The sequence below is a fragment of the Diadema antillarum genome, unplaced genomic scaffold (genome assembly GCF_040938485.1).
Source record: "Diadema antillarum isolate AM-2024a unplaced genomic scaffold, OU_Dant_1.0 seq00000700_RagTag, whole genome shotgun sequence".
NCBI lineage: Eukaryota > Metazoa > Echinodermata > Echinoidea > Diadematoida > Diadematidae > Diadema > Diadema antillarum.
Window position 1 is genome coordinate 279,969 of NW_027271605.1, and position 20,861 is coordinate 300,829.

The 20,861-nt window shown below is 39.0% G+C and overlaps 1 protein-coding gene across 1 annotated transcript in view; it reads right to left on the bottom strand.

Moving 5' to 3' along the window:
• LOC139737705 (TNF receptor-associated factor 4-like) overlaps positions 1-20,861 on the bottom strand; it is a 103,943-nt gene that overhangs the window by 29,220 nt on the left and 53,862 nt on the right. The window contains exons 2-3 of the mRNA XM_071648384.1: positions 10,111-10,162; positions 2,670-2,774 (exon numbers count right to left, since the gene is read on the bottom strand). Coding sequence (XP_071504485.1) covers positions 2,670-2,774; positions 10,111-10,162 — 157 coding nt within the window. The remainder of the gene's footprint in view (positions 1-2,669; positions 2,775-10,110; positions 10,163-20,861) is intronic.

Consider the following 20,861-nt stretch of genomic DNA (forward strand, 5'->3'; position numbering starts at 1 on the left):
TATTTTACGAGGATCCAGTTTTGTCAAGATCAGAAATTAATTCGATATGCAAGTCCAAACGTGACAGCACGAATACAAATGAATCAGTCGCCTGTAACTTCCCAAAACATGATGATAGTGTTTTTTCTTTGTTTATTTCCACAGCAGAAGAATTTATAGATATATATCTTTGCTGCATTACAAGCAACACCTCCGATAAGTAATTGTTCATTTGCCAAAATATGTGGCAAAATAACTTGTTTACATCCGATCACATAATATTTTGCAAGATATTCCTGACAAGGCGGCTCTAATAATCGCGCCTGTCAGGATGTGAGTGGGAAGACCCCGTTGTCAAGCGCAGACCCTGCCATTGTCCTTGGGTCGGTGGCTGGCTAATCAAAGGGTGCAGTGCGACAATGAAGTAGGGGGCTGTAAAACGCATTAAGCCTCCCATCCAATAATAAGTAGTCAGAATTTAAAGGTCGCACCTTCTTTACAAGCGATGCCTCCAACAACCAGGTTATGCCCACATATTTTTTGGGGAAAGGGGATGACGATGGGAGGGAATGGCACTAAGAATTACAAATGACAAATTCTGCATTGACCTTCGTTGAACCATTGGTACAAACACTATACTGCATTTTTCGCCTGATTGGCACAGATGTCTGAAAACTAAATTGCAAATGAAGAGAGATTAGCTGATCCCCCTAATCCCTATTGTGTCACCATGGCCTTGCCATTGGACTGAGGCACATTGCTACACCTGAGTGGGATTGCTAATCCACTATTTGGTCAATTTTGGATGGATTGCTGAATGCTGAAGAAAAAGTTTTGCAAGCCCAGGCACATAAAAAAGGTCAAACCGGCTCTCTGATTTGGCACTGAAAAGTGAATAATTTTGCTTTTTTTTTTCCCTTGCATATTGATGATATTATCCCAATTGCTTTAAGATGACACCAAAACAATCAGTTATACATTTTCATGACCTACAATGTATCATGGACACTTCTTGGGTGCCCTTAATGGGCTTTACATGGTGAGTTTAATATTAGATTATGCTTGAATTTATGTCTTCATCAGATGCCTCTATAATTATTTGGAAAAAAGAACAACAACCTGCAGCCATGCTATCCATATTCATCTAATACTGGTGTGGGTGTAAGGTAACTTGAAAGAACAACATAAACACAAGACCTAAATTTGAATAATCATGTACACCTTTGTATCCAGATAAGAAACACTCCAGATATTTTGTGCAATAGAGGACGGACCATTTTAGTGCTATATCAACCCCCCTGTAATGTATGTGTATCACTACAGTCTATGTACGTATGGCCCATGAGCTTTAAGAAACTGACACAAGATTTCTTTGTTGCAATTAAAGACAACTACAGGATTTAAAGGGGGGAAAGAGTTGGAGAACAGTTTTGATATCCTGTGATGAATAGTAAGTTTAGTGAGTTCATAAATGGGGAGAGCTGCACAGAACACAATCTTAAAAGGATATTTTGAAGAAATCTTAAAGATGACAAAATGTGAAAAATTTTACAGCCAAGCAAGCACTATACAGACAACTAGCATGACAGTAAATTTGGATGCAAATCCAAACAAGCATGATGCTGCAGGCCATTAAACAGATGGTCGTGGAGCTCGACTCGGACAAGCGCAATTAACGGTAAACCAGTTTTCAAATTACGGGAGCGGCACGGAGTGTCACGGGTAGACTGCTCTGTGGCAGGCTTCGTGGCCGCAGGCGACGGTGCAGATCGACTACGGCGCCATCTGGTTCCACGATCATCGCAACAAAATATACTTCGGATGGAATCTCATCATTTCTTGCCCCCCAGGACAATGTTCAGTCATTACAGAGAGGTTATGGAGTGCCCACTCTCGACTCAAGATCAGAACGGAAAATTGCGTTGTCTCAAGGCAGTAGATGGCAGGGCTTGTGAAGAGCAAGATATCGAAATCAATAACCACCTTTCTGACGGCAAGGCATCTCTATAGACTCAAGTACGCAGAGAGATATATGAACGCTTTCCTCATACTTCAAAGTACAGGAACATCATATAGGCCAGCATCTCCATCCTTTCAATAGGAGAAGTGCACACATACCATATAACTCTAGAAACTGTTGAGCTACTTGTAATGAGAAAAAATAGGAACATAATGTGTTCGCTATGAGATCATGTTGGTTATGTATGTAACGTTGTTGAAGACAGTTGTCTTCATTTCTAAATAATTCTGAGCAGTTTGTGAAGAAAAAGAGAAAGAGTAGATTGGATCCCTAAGCTGTTCATACAATGTCAGCACATCTGTCACATAAAAAAAAAATGAGGGGAAAAAAGGTGCTAAAAGTGTTTGCTACATGAATGCTATACTGGTTTTGTGCCCAAGATAAGATCTGCCATTTCATTCATATGAATAATTTGACAAAGACACATCTTTCATATCCATCCAAACTGTAAACTTTCACAGAAATGGGAGAAAAATGAAAGGCTAGATTCAACCATCCAATTAAAAAAAAAAAAAATCTATGATGGAGTCATCACTATTAACAAAGGCACCATATAAAACAATGGACGCTTACAGATGGACAATCTTCTATAACTTGGATGGACATTTGACTGATGGCCAAATTTTACACATTAGGAATTCGCAGGATTTTATGACATAAATCAATTTACCTGCAGGGTCATGAGTTGGTCGGTCCAGCGGCAGCCATCCTTGTAGAACTGGCATCTCACCATCAGCATCTGAATGTCCCCCGACATCTTGTCATCTGGGTAGATCTGCAATCGAAAAATGGCAAGCAACTGATTGGACAGAACTGCTTTTCTGAGTAAAGAAAATCTGAAAGCATCCCTGTTTAGTCATACATTACATAGAACTGACATTTGTCATCAAGGTGACTGAACAAAGATTTGATTTTTTTTTTTTCGTGATACTCACACCAGTAACCCTGACATTCCATCATTTGTGATGAAATATTTTTGGGGGTGTTGACAAACATCTCAGCATGACTGAATAAGGGTGTATGAACAGTCACACTTTTTGATAAAGACAAAGACCGACATGCAGGACACGCACATGAACACGTGTAAGTGTGCACATTCTGTACACATGACTGTAAACACTACGTGCACACACACACACACAAACAAACAAACACATACACACTCTTACAACATAGAGAAAAACACTTCGCAAATGAGGGCATGAAATTCCTACTAAAATTGCTTTGATATCGCAGTTGGTTGCCTTTTGTAGAATGCAGTTACACTTCAGTTTCTGTTGCTTATTGATACACAGCTAGAATAATCATTTACAACTGTAAATAAAAAATTCATACATTATCTGTACATGCAACATTCTCTCAAAGAAAGCATGACATCACAAAATATATATTCACCTAGACACACATACAAAATATCCCAGTTCTTTAAGTTGAGAAATATAATAAATAGCTATGGCAATGTTGGTCTGAATCACAGGTCATTAATTTCCGTTTTCATTCCATCTCTAATAAAAAAACAACAACAACGGCAACTTATTACGTGTGTCAAAGGTCATGCATCAGCAATACTGAGTAGACACAGGCAGTACATTAGAACTCTAAACTGATATAGAAGGCATGCTAAATAAACAATGACAGTCACCAAACCATCCTTACTTTCTTCACACAGGATGTAAAGACAGACATCTTCCTCAGTCTTCTCGGTCGAGATGGAAACTAACTGAGATCTTTTATTTGAAAAACGAGAACAGTAACCAGCAGATATTCCTGGCGTACCGCTAATGATCCGGTGAGCAGGGTACGGCAATACAGCGCAGGCTATTTGTGGCTGACTAATCAGCAAAATGTTCACTTAATGTCCTTCTGCGATTATGATCACTCCTGAAACGGGAATTAGAAGTGACGCACCTTGGAGATACTGTATGCACAAAAGACTTTAATTACATTCCTCCAACTCTCAGCTGCAAAATGGGAAGATTAAGTATCGTTTCTCTTATGCAAGGTTAAGATATGATTCACAACACTGGATGCCAACAGCGAAGAGAAAAATAGCACACACCTGCCAAGCAATCATATGACCAGATTTCATTCATGACTTATGATAATGATATCAACACAATGCTTTGGAAATTCCACAAACAATCTCTAAACGTTGGATGAGCTTTTAATTTTCTAGTTGAACAGTCTGAATCATAAGAGGCTGACAAGCTCACAATAGTTACACAAGCTAGCCTTGGAAATTTTGCAAACAGGCATTATGCGCACTCAGAAAGTATACTCCTATCAGTAAGTGACTGCCAACATCCAAGAAGTGTCTTTTCATAATATAACAAACTAATTTGATGAGTGGAAAATATACCACTCCAGCACTTGCAGTCGAATCACATGATAGTTTAGTCCCAGTCATGTTAAGCCAGTGTTATGTTTATAGATTTCTCTTCAGCTCACATAATATGGAGGAGATATAATCTTACTTTTTGTAGATGGCAAAGAAAAATATTGATATACCTTGCCTTGTTGACCTTAGAATGACCCCAGAATTGACCAAAGAAGCAAAAGAACAGTAGTCTTACTTGGCCAATGATCAAGAGTAAATTGGTCAAACTACCAGTGAATCAGTGATGTCTATCCACACACATCACTAGATTATAAATGAGGTGGCACTAAGTAATCTTCAAGGCATGCATAGCTTCTGGCTGACAGAGCAATGATACTGAGAAGAATTTCAAACTGTGTCAATATTCAATCTTGCCCATGCCCTTGAAAACTTTGCATGTACAATTTCAAGAGTAAATATGCTCCCACAGCGATTTCCCCACCTCTTTTATCTTATCCCTCGAGGAATTCTTTGATGAAGTTCAGACATTACTTAAATTTCTCTCATTCTGAACATATACACCACTCACTGAGAAAAGGAGCTGTCATGATATAAAAGTACTGAAGTTGAGAGAAGTGCTTGAAGAAGGGTATGGGGTGAAGACTTATCTTCAGTAGATAGCAAAAGACTGTCTTCTGTCTGTCACCAAACAACAACCAGTACACACGTGCACACACATGGACGTACACACATACGTACACAGACACTCTCTCTCTAATGTGATAGCCTAGATTGGGGACTCGGCTGAAATGCAGGGAAGCTTTTAAACCTAACAGCCTGACAGTGTATCACACACACACACACACACACACACACACACACACACATGTAGCTCTACTGTGGGATGGGGGGGGGGGGAGGGAGGGTAAAAGCACTCCAAACACATCAACGTCAAATGAAATCCAATACTGGGCCTGCCAGCTACCTCCATCAAAATCTCGATACGACATATGCAATGTGCAGCCACCGCATCTTCACCTAATTCTTGCTACTTTAGCAGGTGCATCCGCACCAATAGAAAAACTGTTGCTTTAAACCGGCAGGTACTAGTATACGCACCTCACCTCAAGGAGGACTTCCTACAGTGTTGGCATATGAGCTCAAAGATGCATCGGCATAAATACACGGCTCATTTTAAATGAAGGCATTAAACAATGACAGATGATCTGTGGAAATTGCTGCACAATCTGACAAATAATGAAGCCATTATGAGCCACTGTGACAATTTGAATGATGGTTATTAACAACATGGACCTTGTAAGCCACTCAAGATCTCCCTAATGTTTCACAGGATTGTAGCTCCTTTTGCACAGTCACCCTCATTATTAAGTCCATGAAAAGTTGCTTAATCCATCCACATCATTTAAAAATGAATATGAGTTTTCTGGCTGCGAGGAAAAAAATGCAGGGATGCCAAGTTCAAAAAAAATTTATGAGTGAGATTTTCATGACTCAGCATTTCGGCGCGCGAATGCGCACGTGAGCGAGGGTGTGGGAGGGGTTTTTCCTCCCTGTGGCCTCCCACGGTAGGGAGCTTTTTCAATTTTTAGCTCTTAATGGTGTGATCAGATGCATACTTTAGTGACTATTTTTTACTTATTTTGAAAGACAAAAGGGAAATATACCTTCAGTTGCAACTATCACTTTAATCCTTTGAGCTATGATCCTTATTACAGGCCAAATTTTCAGACTTCGCCCGATGCGTGAGAAAAATGGGTGCCATGCGTGAGATCATGAGACGGCCCCTAAATGCTTGAGTCTCACTCAGAATGCGTGAGACTTGGTAGCTCTGAAAATGTGATGTTATAATTCCCTTACCAAATCAAATCACATTACAAGAGAAATAGAGCCTTGTAGTGTCTGAAATCTAAAGAGGAAGTAAGTCATGAAACCACATGACACAATGATACCTGTTACTAGTAATATGGACCCTGAAATGCCAGCTACATCACCACGTTTGGTAACTGGTGTGCCAAGCACTCCTAAGCTCTGTAAAATGGATGCTATGTAGTGATGTAGGCAATTAACATCCCCGTGACAAGTTTCACCAGCTTCACATGACAAAAAAAGAGAGAATTGCAATGCATCTGAAATGGAATATTCATGTTGAAAGAAAGAGGTGCAACCTACTGATAGAAACGTAGGAAATAAGGTCTATGAATCAAGCATCCGTTGAAAAAAAAAAGAAAGAAAAAGGAAAAAGGTGATATCATGAATAGTTACAGCACAGCCAATTGCAAACGTTGAACTCTGAAAGACCGGAATCGTGGAGATATCCACGGCTGGGGGTGTTCTGTCTGCCTATCTGTGGAAATCTCCTTGAAACAGACACCAAATAACTCTGATTACTGGAAGTGTATTTACACCAAACGGAGGCACATCAATCATATTGACTCCTCAATCCTCTTCTGAGATGAAACAGGAAAAGGAGTTCGGCCCAAGACCCTCCCCTATCTCCAGTTGGCAGTAGAATATGATAAGAACGCACAAAAAAGAAAGACTCCAATGCCAGACACCACTCCTGGAGTGATAACCCAAGGCGGACAGCGAAAGGTCAGCTCTCGTCCACTCCTGCTCGGGGCAGATTTGATGATGTCCCACAGCTCCTCCGCAAACGAGGATGTTTTGGTGAAGATGTGGATGGATTGAGGAATGGGGGAGTGGAGAGCTTTAGGGAATGTGTCTTACCCCTCAGCCACTTCTCTCTACAAATGATGAGAGACCGGTGTTTAAGCTACCATCGTCTTTCAGTGGTACAGGGGTGGGGGGGGGGGGGAGGGAAGAAAGTCTGCTATGTGTATCAATGCCGCACATCTGGATAGTGGCTTTGGCATTATTGCCTACAAAGATCAAATTTGTCCAACCTTTAAGGACTATGGGTTGCTCAAGCTCACACTAGAATACCAGGTACAGTTCAAGCCTTAGCTACGTGTATGCAAGGAGGTATACCTCCTTGGTATATGTAAGCAAAATGTGTGTCTACAGGCAAGATTATCAGATATCATTTATAATTCTCTAACATGGATTAACACAATGAAGAAGACGAGGTTGAAAAAAAAGGATACAAATGTTGAAAATAGAGGAAGATTGAATTGACATGAAAAAAAAAATCCTTAAAGGTGTTCTTCATGAATGCAAAAGACCAGACAAGAAAACAATGTGAAACTATGAGCCGCAGACAAACCACACAAGACAACATGAATAAACTTTGAACAAAGCCAGAAGGTTATGCAACAAAGAAAGAGATCAAATGAGAATGACAAGGGCACAGCATGCAAAGAGAGGTGTAAAGCTAATGCTACATTTGGACATATCAGACATTACTGATTGAAAAGACATGTAAATATATCTAGAGAATTGTCTATTTATGGAAGAGAGTGGGTTGTGAATTGTGAATGTAAGTCAATTTAGGGTATACATCAATCAATCAGTTATGGTGTTGTCTTTTCAAAGGTCACATGACATTAATATGACACATTTGATCAAAATGTCCCCGGAAGTAACATATCGTACAACCACTGAGGATCGTACCATCACCCCAGACAGATTTTTCATTTGCTTCGCAAATGCATCTACAATGAAAAACTGATACAAACTCCTTTCTGATAGAGTAAATGTGAATGCATTTTAGATTTAATTTTGTTGTTGTTTCAGTTTCTTTAATTTCCCAGAGTAGGGGCCAATATACTGGGCCACTATCTGCTGGAAGCTTGTAACTTGCTGACATTTGAAAACAGTAGGGGTTAAAACCTTTTTTCTACAGCTCTTTCATACTGAATGCCATCAGAACTGTTAACTGAAACTCATAGACTTGATTTCTATAGGGAAACAAATGTTTGATTGTGTTGAACAATGAGCTTTTCTTTCGCTCTACATAAATTAAAATTGAAAAAAAAATTCATAAAAATCCTGTTCAAACAGCCACACCAGCCATACTGCATATGGCCAAGTTGAGAATGGGTCACAAACAGAGCAAATATATATTTTCCCTATCATTTTCTACACTGTAAATCAACTCCAATTCTCCACAATTCCACAGAGAGGTAATGTAATTACCTGCCTCCAATGTCACTGCCAAAGATGACACACGTCCACAAAATGACCCACAAACACAATCTCAGATGTAATTACCTTCAATTTTTCCTCTACCTATTCACCTAACCCCCACTACTTATATACCCCCATCCCATCTTGTACCCCTCCAATAAACCCACTCATATACACAGAAGCAATGTAATAACCTTTCCTGTTCTCACCGTAAAGTAAAGACAAAGAGTGCATTGAACTCCAATTGATGAACTTTTCCTCTCTCCTCTCTCTTCCTCTCTCAAAACAGATTTTAAGATGGACAATGGGAATCTTTTGACAATGCCACAATTGTGTGCAATATCATGCCTGGATTATGATTGAACTCTCGTCCACCTGAGAAGTTTTATGTATCTTTTATGATATTGGGTCACAGTTTTTGTGAATATCTGAAAAAGCAGTTGTTCTTGCATGAAAGAAAAAGAATCCCAACCCAGTTGTGGATAGTCAAACAGTTGGACAAAAATGAAGTAGAGGTTTTTATATCAATTTTTTTTTTTCATTTTGTGGTTATATTTGTCTCAAAGTTCTATCTAAAGCAATACAAAAGTTTTGTAGGCATGACTTCATCTAGTTCCATCACCCTTGAAAATGGGTACACATATATGACCTACATACTGGCAAGTAGTGGCAACAATATGTTCAGATAGCATTTAATCTGAATTCATGGAAACAAAATATTGTATATCATACATACAAACACAGAGACACACATACATATCAAAGCTAACCTAAACTGAAACTCTAAACTGGAAAATATTTTACAAATTCATGCAAAAGGGTAGTGAGGTGGAAATCACTTGCCTATAAATCTGTAATGGAAAACAAAAGACTCAGAATTGCATTCATGAGAGAAAATACCAAGACTACACACAAAAGATGGAGAACTGATAAATTACTGGGCAATTTACAATTTCTTGAAAATAATGAGTCATTTACATTTCTCATTTGATCAAAATATACTTGTGTGATACATCTGGGGTTTTTTTCATACTTACCTTTAGTTTCCTTGTAATCTCACTAGGTTTGACTTGACACTTTCACATACAAAGTGTACTAACAACACCACATATATAGCAAAGCATGCCAGGTAGATTAAAGCCATTCTAACCCTTCACTATGTCCATTCAGACACCAGGATGGAGTCCAATATCTACTTTAACCCTTTTTGCACCAAAGACTTTGGAAAGTGTGTACAACGCTATGAGGTTTACTGTGTCAATATAGCACTGAAGGTGCACAAAGGGGTAAATATAATCATATTGTAAAGGTGGAAGTTTTTGCAGATTTCACGTAACATAAAACTAGCATGAAAATAAAAGCCCTCAAATATATTTTTGTGTGACTTGTAATATTTGATCTCTTTGATTCCATGAAATTAAAAGATGTGAAATTCAGTTCAGTCGACTGAGCATAAAAAAAATAATGATGCAAAAATTTCCACTTCTACTGTAGACTATCTCCCCCCCCCCCCCAAACCCCATCTCTGAAACTGAGGTATCCTGATATAAACTCGAGCGGATTATTCAATTAATATGACTCCTTCCATTTCTATTTAAGGTGGTAAATGTATTCACTGAAATGGACATACGACGACACACACCACATCGTCGTGAAAGGTTTGGCAAACTTTACATCACCCACATACCTTGGCATAGTCCAGCGGTAACCGATCCTCCGGGCATTCAAAAACTCCAGCACTGTAGGAAAGACACACCATAGAGAAAGCAGAGAGAAAGAAAAGATAAAATAATTAGATATTGAATGACAAGTTCCATGTCTTTCAAGAGATATTTTCAAATATATATCGCACATAGTAATACCAACTTCCTTGTTGACAACACGATATCTGTGCACCTCTTACTGTGAATGTGACTCTCTATTTGAGTTTTGGTCAATAGCAGGTCATGACTTTTTAAACTTTAGTTTTTGAAATTCTCTAAAAGAACTTTTTGGTCAATAAAAATGTCATTTTGTCATCATTCATTTCTCGCGTTTAAATATCTCCACAGATATATTCATGCAGTATTGCTCATAATACAGATTGATAATTGGTGTTTTCCCAGAAAATAACAAGTTATTAATCAACAATGTGTTTCAAAAATTGGTATTAGGAGTCTCTTTATATTCTATCAAAACACTGACAAATAGTCGACAACATGGCTAAATTCAATAACTGTCAGCAAACCCAATCTTCACAGTTAAGATTTTAAAGGGATGATATACTTTTGGTCAAGATGGGGCTTCAGGCTTCCAGGTTCTTTTTTTCTGTGAGATAATGAGAAACCTCTTATGAAAAAGCATACAATTCTATAAGAAATTTAAAGTTTATTTGATGAAAATTGGTTTTGAAATGGTTGCTTTATCCAAAAACAAAGAGGTCCTGATTAAAGGTGGGACCCATCTTATATTAGGGCCACTTTGTTTTACTTTGCTTTTGGATGTCTCAGCCATTCAAAAACCAATTTCCATCAAATACACTGTGAATTCCTCTTAGCATTGTATTTTCTTTAATATTTCATAAAGTGTATCTAATTATCTTGCAAGAAGTTAAAATCTGAATCCCCATGTCAACCAAAATTATACCATCCCTTTAATACACTACAGTCAGCCATTACCACGGCAACATGTTACAACAAGCCAAGAGTTTATAAAAAAAGACACTGAACTGAGGGAAAATCATTCTTTCGAGGTTCTATTTTCAGTGTCTTCTGAAGTTACAATGGGAAGGTCTGTCACTGGAGTGTGTTCCACTGATTTCTGTGGGAACAGAGTGTGCACAAAAATGTGGCATTGCATTTGTCAAAAATTGTCCAAATAAATTGAATTGCTCTCACTACAGATAGCTGTAATATGAAGATCAGCAAAGAAAGAAGAAAATCAGTTCCATGACAGAGATATAGACAAAGAGATTGGTTGTCTGATGAAAAGTCTGAGAAAAAGGGGGGGGGGGAGAAATGGATCCAGCCCAGCTTGTGAGGAAGGCAAACAAATATGGCTAGATTTGAACATGATAACACGATATGAGACACAAAATTTTTTGTCTCCGTATCCTGCAGTTTCACAAGTGGAGTAAGAGCCATTAGCATACATATTCCTCCGATCATTTTTCTAAGGCGTGTTTAGATGTATCCATTCTGGACTGGTTCCCTTCAGGATTTAGTGGTGCTGACAAATGGAAGGCAGACATTGGGGGATTAATGTCAGTGTATATTGGAAGCATGGAGTGATTAGGGTCTAAGACAGATGGAGGTGGTGGGGGAGGGAGGGGGTGGGAAGAGAACCGCTGAGCTGCTACATCAAAAGCTGCCACATCAGGACACATGATCCTTTGGCATGCCGAGGTAATGACTCATGTTCGGTCAATTAAGACATATCAAAGAGAATCAAATCATTTTTCCCCCTCTACCTCTCTCAGGTATAAATTCTTCAGGACATGTTTTTCTCACCTCTACAACTGACGCCTTCTTTCTTGTTTGTGTGTGTAAGGGAATAGCTTGGGAACATCTAACCAGTACTTCCTAACATGTCTACCATCTTTTCTTTTCTTGGCTGTTGCCACCTACATGTATCTATCCAATATGTCCAATCTGTCCAATATGTCTTCATTCATTCATTAATCTTTAGATGTATCTTTTTATCTCTTTACTAAATGTCCATCTCCGTAATATTCATGAAATAATCGCTAAATAGCACTGTAAGTATTTTCTGAGAGGACAAATGCATACGATTCCTTCTTATGCACACTATATCATTCTGTATTATACTCATTTCTACCACATCATCCAACTGAGGATCTTTCTCAACACTCCCCCCTCATTAACCCATATTCGGGCAGGTGTCTATAAGAAATGTGTGTCGTAGCAAAATCAGTCCGTCCTCAAAGGGTTAATTCCTCATTACCCACGCCGATGAAAATCGGCAGGGGGTTATGTAAAGGGTTCCGTATGTTTGTTTGTTACCCACGCCGATGAAAATCGGCAGGGGGTTATGTAAAGGGTTCCGTATGTTTGTTTGTTTGTTTGTTTGTTTGTTTGTTTGTTTGTTTGTTTTTTTTTTGTTTGTTTGTTTGTTTGTTTGTATGTTTGTATGTTTGTTTGTTTGTTTGTTTGTTTGTTTGTGTACAAGATAACAAGAGAACGGGTAAACGGATTTGCACGAAATGTTCAGGGAATGTTTGGATAATGACAGGAAAGAATCGATTAGATTTTGGTGATAATCGGTTGACCCTTGCAAATTCTGTGTGACCTTGAAGTTTTGACCCCATGGTATAGTGACCATTCCGAAAATTTCCCGTTTCTCACTTTGCGATTTTCCGCTACCATACGAAGACATAAACTCCCCAACGATCCGACTTCGCTGCTCAAATGTTCGTAAGAATTCCGAAATTTACGTTTAGGCCTATTTGAGGGACTATGTCCTTCTAGATTTATGAAAGTTCGTTCTCCGTCATCACAAACTGGCCCGTATTTTGATGATTTTTCAAATTAACATTGATTGTTTTTTTCGTTGGAGGAGCATTTTGCTCGGTCGCAGTCACACTGCACGATATGCGTGCTCAATGTCAATGCGTGTGCAAGGCCGCTGAAAATGCATCGCGCTCTACACTGTTGGTGCAAAATTGCACCGGGGACGTTGCGGCGCTCGTTGGTGGCCGAATACTGGTGCAGTAGACATTTGCATTCAACCCTTGCATTGAATAATTCCCGTAGACACTAATCATAGGGGTAATTGCCTAGGGGGTACGTAAATTTTGTTTTTCTTTTTTGCTTTTGTGGATACCATCAAAGATCGTACACTCATACGACCTTTGATATTTGATGATTTTTCAAATTAACATTGATTGTTTTTTTCGTTGGAGGAGCATTTTGCTCGGTCGCAGTCACACTGCACGATAAGCGTGCTCAATGTCAATGCGTGTGCAAGGCCGCTGAAAATGCATCGCGCTCTACACTGTTGGTGCAAAATTGCACCGGGGACGTTGCGGCGCTCGTTGGTGGCCGAATACTGGTGCAGTAGACATTTGCATTCAACCCTTGCATTGAATAATTCCCGTAGACACTAATCATAGGGGTAATTGCCTAGGGGGTACGTAAATTTTGTTTTTCTTTTTTGCTTTTGTGGATACCATCAAAGATCGTACACTCATACGACCTTTGATATTTGATGATTTTTCAAATTAACATTGATTGTTTTTTTCGTTGGAGGAGCATTTTGCTCGGTCGCAGTCACACTGCACGATATGCGTGCTCAATGTCAATGCGTGTGCAAGGCCGCTGAAAATGCATCGCGCTCTACACTGTTGGTGCAAAATTGCACCGGGGACGTTGCGGCGCTCGTTGGTGGCCGAATACTGGTGCAGTAGACATTTGCATTCAACCCTTGCATTGAATAATTCCCGTAGACACTAATCATAGGGGTAATTGCCTAGGGGGTACGTAAATTTTGTTTTTCTTTTTTGCTTTTGTGGATACCATCAAAGATCGTACACTCATACGACCTTTGATATCATCACACTCTCGGCTTGCTATAATCAAAATATCCCGCAAGAAAACGGCGTATTTCTCGATTTTTAGCGCTTTTTCCGCGACCCGTCGCGTAGACAATACTCTTAAAACTGGACTTAATTCGCGCGCGCTTGGAAAAGTTCCGATTCTGCACTTTTGACGGTGGAATTTGGGATTTTCGATGGATTTTTGGAGGAGACTTAAGGACTTTCCTGTACGTGAATGAGTGTTAATACCGTATGTGTAATTATGTGATTTGCGTGTGATGTGACTGTAGAACCAAAGATCGTACACTTCAGTGTACGATCTTTGGTAGAACTCACTGGCTGGTGATAAAGCACACTGGCAATTAAGTGGCCGAATTCTGGTAGATGACCGAATGCACATTATGTTTACCCCGACTTTGTACTTAGGCGTGGGTCTGCCGCCTTTGACGGCCCCTCTCTAGTTTGTTTGTTTGTTTGTTTTTTTGTTTTTTTGTTTGTTTGTTTGTTTGTTTGTTTGTTTGTTTGTTTGTATGTTTGTTTGTTTGTTTGTTTGTTTGTTTGTTTGTGTACAAGATAACAAGAGAACGGGTAAACGGATTTGCACGAAATGTTCAGGGAATGTTTGGATAATGACAGGAAAGAATCGATTAGATTTTGGTGATAATCGGTTGACCCTTGCAAATTCTGTGTGACCTTGAAGTTTTGACCCCATGGTATAGTGACCATTCCGAAAATTTCCCGTTTCTCACTTTGCGATTTTCCGCTACCATACGAAAACGTAAACTCCCCAACGATCCGACTTCGCTGCTCAAATGTTCGTAAGAATTCCGAAATTTACGTTTAGGCCTATTTGAGGGACTATGTCCTTCTAGATTTATGAAAGTTCGTTCTCCGTCATCACAAACTGGCCCGTATTTTGATGATTTTTCAAATTAACATTGATTGGTTTTTTTTTCGTTGGAGGAGCATTTTGCTCGGTCGCAGTCACACTGCACGATATGCGTGCTCAATGTCAATGCGTGTGCAAGGCCGCTGAAAATGCATCGCGCTCTACACTGTTGGTGCAAAATTGCACCGGGGACGTTGGGGCGCTCGTTGGTGGCCGAATACTGGTGCAGTAGACATTTGCATTCAACCCTTGCATTGAATAATTCCCGTAGACACTAATCATAGGGGTAATTGCCTAGGGGGTACGTAAATTTTGTTTTTCTTTTTTGCTTTTGTGGATACCATCAAAGATCGTACACTCATACGACCTTTGATATTTGATGATTTTTCAAATTAACATTGATTGTTTTTTTCGTTGGAGGAGCATTTTGCTCGGTCGCAGTCACACTGCACGATATGCGTGCTCAATGTCAATGCGTGTGCAAGGCCGCTGAAAATGCATCGCGCTCTACACTGTTGGTGCAAAATTGCACCGGGGACGTTGGGGCGCTCGTTGGTGGCCGAATACTGGTGCAGTAGACATTTGCATTCAACCCTTGCATTGAATAATTCCCGTAGACACTAATCATAGGGGTAATTGCCTAGGGGGTACGTAAATTTTGTTTTTCTTTTTTGCTTTTGTGGATACCATCAAAGATCGTACACTCATACGACCTTTGATATTTGATGATTTTTCAAATTAACATTGATTGTTTTTTTCGTTGGAGGAGCATTTTGCTCGGTCGCAGTCACACTGCACGATATGCGTGCTCAATGTCAATGCGTGTGCAAGGCCGCTGAAAATGCATCGCGCTCTACACTGTTGGTGCAAAATTGCACCGGGGACGTTGCGGCGCTCGTTGGTGGCCGAATACTGGTGCAGTAGACATTTGCATTCAACCCTTGCATTGAATAATTCCCGTAGACACTAATCATAGGGGTAATTGCCTAGGGGGTACGTAAATTTTGTTTTTCTTTTTTGCTTTTGTGGATACCATCAAAGATCGTACACTCATACGACCTTTGATATCATCACACTCTCGGCTTGCTATAATCAAAATATCCCGCAAGAAAACGGCGTATTTCTCGATTTTTAGCGCTTTTTCCGCGACCCGTCGCGTAGACAATACTCTTAAAACTGGACTTAATTCGCGCGCGCTTGGAAAAGTTCCGATTCTGCACTTTTGACGGTGGAATTTGGGATTTTCGATGGATTTTTGGAGGAGACTTAAGGACTTTCCTGTACGTGAATGAGTGTTAATACCGTATGTGTAATGATGTGATTTGCGTGTGATGTGACTGTAGAACCAAAGATAGTACACTTCAGTGTACGATCTTTGGTAGAACTCACTGGCTGGTGATAAAGCACACTGGCAATTAAGTGGCCGAATTCTGGTAGATGACCGAATGCACATTATGTTTACCCCGACTTTGTACTTAGGCGTGGGTCTGCCGCCTTTGACGGCCCCTCTCTAGTTGGTAATAAGTTCGTCTCTCTGTCTTACAATTTAAAGGCCCTGTTTACCTTTGGGAGCAGTGATTATAAAAATTTTCAAGATATCACTTTTGATGCATATGTGTAGGTCAGTTGCATCACAAAATATGACATCATGTAAAAAATAAAAATAAAAAATAAAATAAAAGGAGATATCACTATTTTTCTGACTAAACCATAACTGTGAATGGTTTAGTCTAGAAACATATCTATTTTAAGATATTTGTTCACATTTTGTACATTTAACAATACTTAACATTAATCATACTGATTCAAATTTTTACATTGGTTGTTTCTATCCCTAACTCACATTATAGAACTATTTTGAAGCACTAAATCTGGGTTTTTGTTTCATCTACAAAAGGTAGATAATGCCTCTCAGTCTTCTATGCCCATCACATCTTTGACATTAACTCTTTTCTGCGAAACCTCTTTTCCAGCCATACACACTTGCTGAATTCTTTCGATAAAAAGGGTAAACTTTGATATTGGAGTTGAGAAACAGACAAAGATTAACAGACAGACAGATAAACAGATTAACAGACAGACAGACAGACAGAATAATGAGAGTAAAATAAAGTTGACAAGCTGGAAAGAAGGAAAACATGAAAACTTCAAAATCAAAGGTTTCACCATACATCACATGACCCTACACAGATATGACAAGATGCCTTCTTCGATAGCATCTCAGCGGCTGGAATTTCCAATTTACAGCCCGCAATCCCCCCCAGCGGCCAGAATCAGTTTTCTTCATGGCAGATTAATCGCCGCAGATATTGGCACCTGACAGCGCGATGCGACGGGATTGGATGGCTGAAATATAGTGGGATGGGAAGCGGGCTGAGCAAGAGAGAGAGAAATAGATATAGAGTAGAGGGTAGATGGAAGGAGCCATCCTATACATTGGTGATTAATACGGGCAAGATTTGTTGGGATTAACTCTTGTTTATTTTCTTCCCCAATGAATGAATGATGACACATTTGCCTGCTGACATGAAGTTTTCTTAAAGGGATCAGTTTAAAGAAATTGTCATTGTTATCCTTGAGATATAACATTACATCCTTTTGGTCTCGTGTAGACTTTGGGCCGAGATGCTCGGTTACCATGGAATAAAGTTGGTTTCAGTGCACCGGTGCATTCAGTGTATCTGCTCATATGATGCTGAGAGATTTGTTTATTGAATAAAGATTAAGTATCCTTACTCTAGCATCATGGGAGATTGGTTCAGATATCATGTATGCTAGTGCTCCTGTGAAATACAATCATATACAGAATATATCATCTACTCTTCTAATGAAAGAAATGTACCAAGTAGAATATTTCTTTCTGTTTAATAATCTAAAACCTGGGACATTTTACATCGTGGCCTACCGTTCATATGTAAACATTGTGTGCTTGTTATGTACAAATTAATTGGCTTCTTAGTCATATCTGTACTGAATCAATTTTCAGAAAATAAATATCTGGAGGAGGGAATCTTATATTCACAAGAATTAAGTCCCCAAAAGGTAATCATCAATTGTCACTGTATGTCACCATTATACTTTCAAACTATGTAAACCTTGGGATGTAACTCTTTGAGTTCTCTTCAAGTTCAGCAATTTTAGCATGGCTGATGGAATACAAGAGTATTTATCTACACATTGTTGAAATGCCACAATAATTTTTTTCACAGATGTATCAAGGTACCATGACAAAGCGACAGCGGATTATGCGGGATGTTTACGTTACACTCAAAGGCTGAGGGAGAAACTAGAATTTAGTAGTTGTGCCCAAAGTATACTGGCTTTGGGCAATTAAGTATAAAATGTCTATAAACCAAGACCACTCCTAGTCTTGTGGTCAGACACAAAATGAAAGATATGAAAGAGCAGCTTGCGTGTGCAGGTATTTGGAATATAATGCCTTATCCTGCATGTCTTCTCTACCTCTAAAAAATGAAAAAGTTTTTTTAAGAATGAAAAGAAAGTTTGAATTGCATTGAATTAAAAAAAAAAGAAAATGGTGCCAAATATAACTTGTAATCAATTGCTTCGCAGCTGTAGTTTTTCTCTGTTTTTCCTCAAATCTTAATGCCCACTTCCATAACCATTACTTTCAAATCAACCCTTGCCCTTTCCTAACCTTGTTAAGTCTCACATGCCTCAGGTTGACCTCTGACATATTTTCATTGCAGAATTATATGATTTCAAAACTAGCATACTGCCGATTACCCATGAAATTGATGCCTTTTTCACTTACCCTGAAGACTGAAATGAAAATATGACAGAAAAAAACAACAGTCTAAATCACTTCTCAACTGACATCAATAGCTCTGCTGATGTCTATTTCCTTGTTGTTGTGGGTTTTTTTAACATTTTGTCTTTGAAAACAAAATATTTCAATGGAGTGTTCAAAAAGTCATCATAATATAAATCATATCACATTGTCATATGTCCCTGATTTCTAATGGATACAGACGTTAGCTGAAATGTCATTGTTCATCAAAACATCAAAATCTAACATGTTGGAGTCATCTGTCTCCAGTGTTCAAATATAAAAGAAAAAGAGGGGCCAAGTTGTTGAACTCTCATGCTATGTAGACAGCGTGTGACCTTCTTAGAACATAAATTTCCCTAAGATATATCACGGCACCTCAAAATAACATTAATTTTGCTCTTCCTAACTGCTTTTAAGTGAAAATCTTCCTATTTTACCAGAAGTTTTTGAAAGCAAACAGTTGATAACAGCATGAGCCTTGAGTTTTATTGATTATTGACAACAGTGACGACATTATGATATTACAGTTAGACCATTGACTAGTTTAAGGATACTATCATCCATGAAACCATGTATCATTTTGTATCTGTATGGCTTGAGAAAATTAAAATCATTTTGATGACATATTGACAAAAGGCAAAAGTAGATACAGTCTTCACATTCAATCAAGGACTTGGTCTACGGTGAAGATATCATGATACCATCTAAGTCAATGCATTGCATCCACACTTTGGGGATACCTATCATATTATGTTGAAAACAGTGAGAAACTTGCATACTATTTTTACATCCAGGATGTGACAAGACTATTCATATCTTGGTGACGTGCGTGCCACAATGGAGTCTGAGACACAAACTATTTCCAGGTCTACAGCCCTGCAGCCATCCTCGCTCCCTGGATTGTGCTAAATAAACCCCCAGTATGAATGTCAAGTCCAGGCGCTGGCCTTATTATGACCCATATACAACTACCCAAACAAATAGTCCATTTTCCACTCCAACAAACCTCTATGCACACTTCACAGCCGAAAACATCGGCAGGTACAAAGGGACGGAGGGAAAAATCTGGTATGGGCAAACATCTGTTCTCTGTCTGATACAGAAATATCTCAGAATACACATCGACACAATGTATTGCTACAGTGTATTTTCTTAAACCTTACGTCAAAGGGGTTTCCATTTTTTAAATGAGCTTGCTATGGAGTTCTTGATAACTTTCCATTATCAATGTTTCACTATTGTTTTATATAGTAAATATACTCTTTTCATCTCACAATGTATCATCTGAATTCTTCCTTTGCCATAAAAAAAAAAAATAAAAAGAGTGAAGTGCATGTTGTTATGTTTTTGTCAGAAAATTATATCAATACATCTGAATTGTGTTTACTTGAATTGGACTGGATTGAATTGAAAGTTATCAGACATGCACAGGAACTGTATGAATATACCAAGACTGCAAGATGAAGATGAGTATTCCTTAATTTTTACCAGATGCACATAAAAGATAAGTACGTTCATGAAGCTGAAATGCTACATTCTCATCACTTCTACTGTAGAAGGGGGGCTGCACGGAAGCAGGGAGGTGAGAGAAAACTCACCTCCCTCATGGAAGGAGGTAGGGAGGGGTGGATGGAGCTTGGAACCAGCTCCTCGTGGTGGAATGGGGAGTGGTATCAAGATTGGGCCACATTAGTTTCACATGACTTCAAGGCAAACAATTAAGATGTCTATCACTGATAGAAGCCTGAGACTTGACACCCAAGCTGACCTTATCAGGTCTGCCTCATTAGAGTGACTGGCTAGGTAGGAGGAGGCGGAATTTTTTAATGGTATTCATGCACCATGTCTTGCCAGCCCCCTTAATTATCACAGGTAGATAAGTCTCTCCTTGAGCTTCCAGTAGCTGAATTGAACACCATGTCCACCACACAAATCAGTTCTTTGTCTTTGTGTGAGCACTACATCCTCCAGCAATACTTTCTTTCCATTTTCTCAGTGCTCAAGGTATGAAATAAAGCTTACATTTGGATTTAAAGTGATTTTTCTCTTTAACATGATGCATGACTGGAATGTCAATGATTTGGTAAGTTTTGTATTAGGATGTCTTTTTAATTTTTGGTCACAAATGGCAGCAATCCACACCTGTGATCAAACCATGCCTTCGACCAACTGGAAGAATGTAGATCTATACCAACTCTCAGCATTTTAAAGTCACATTCAGGA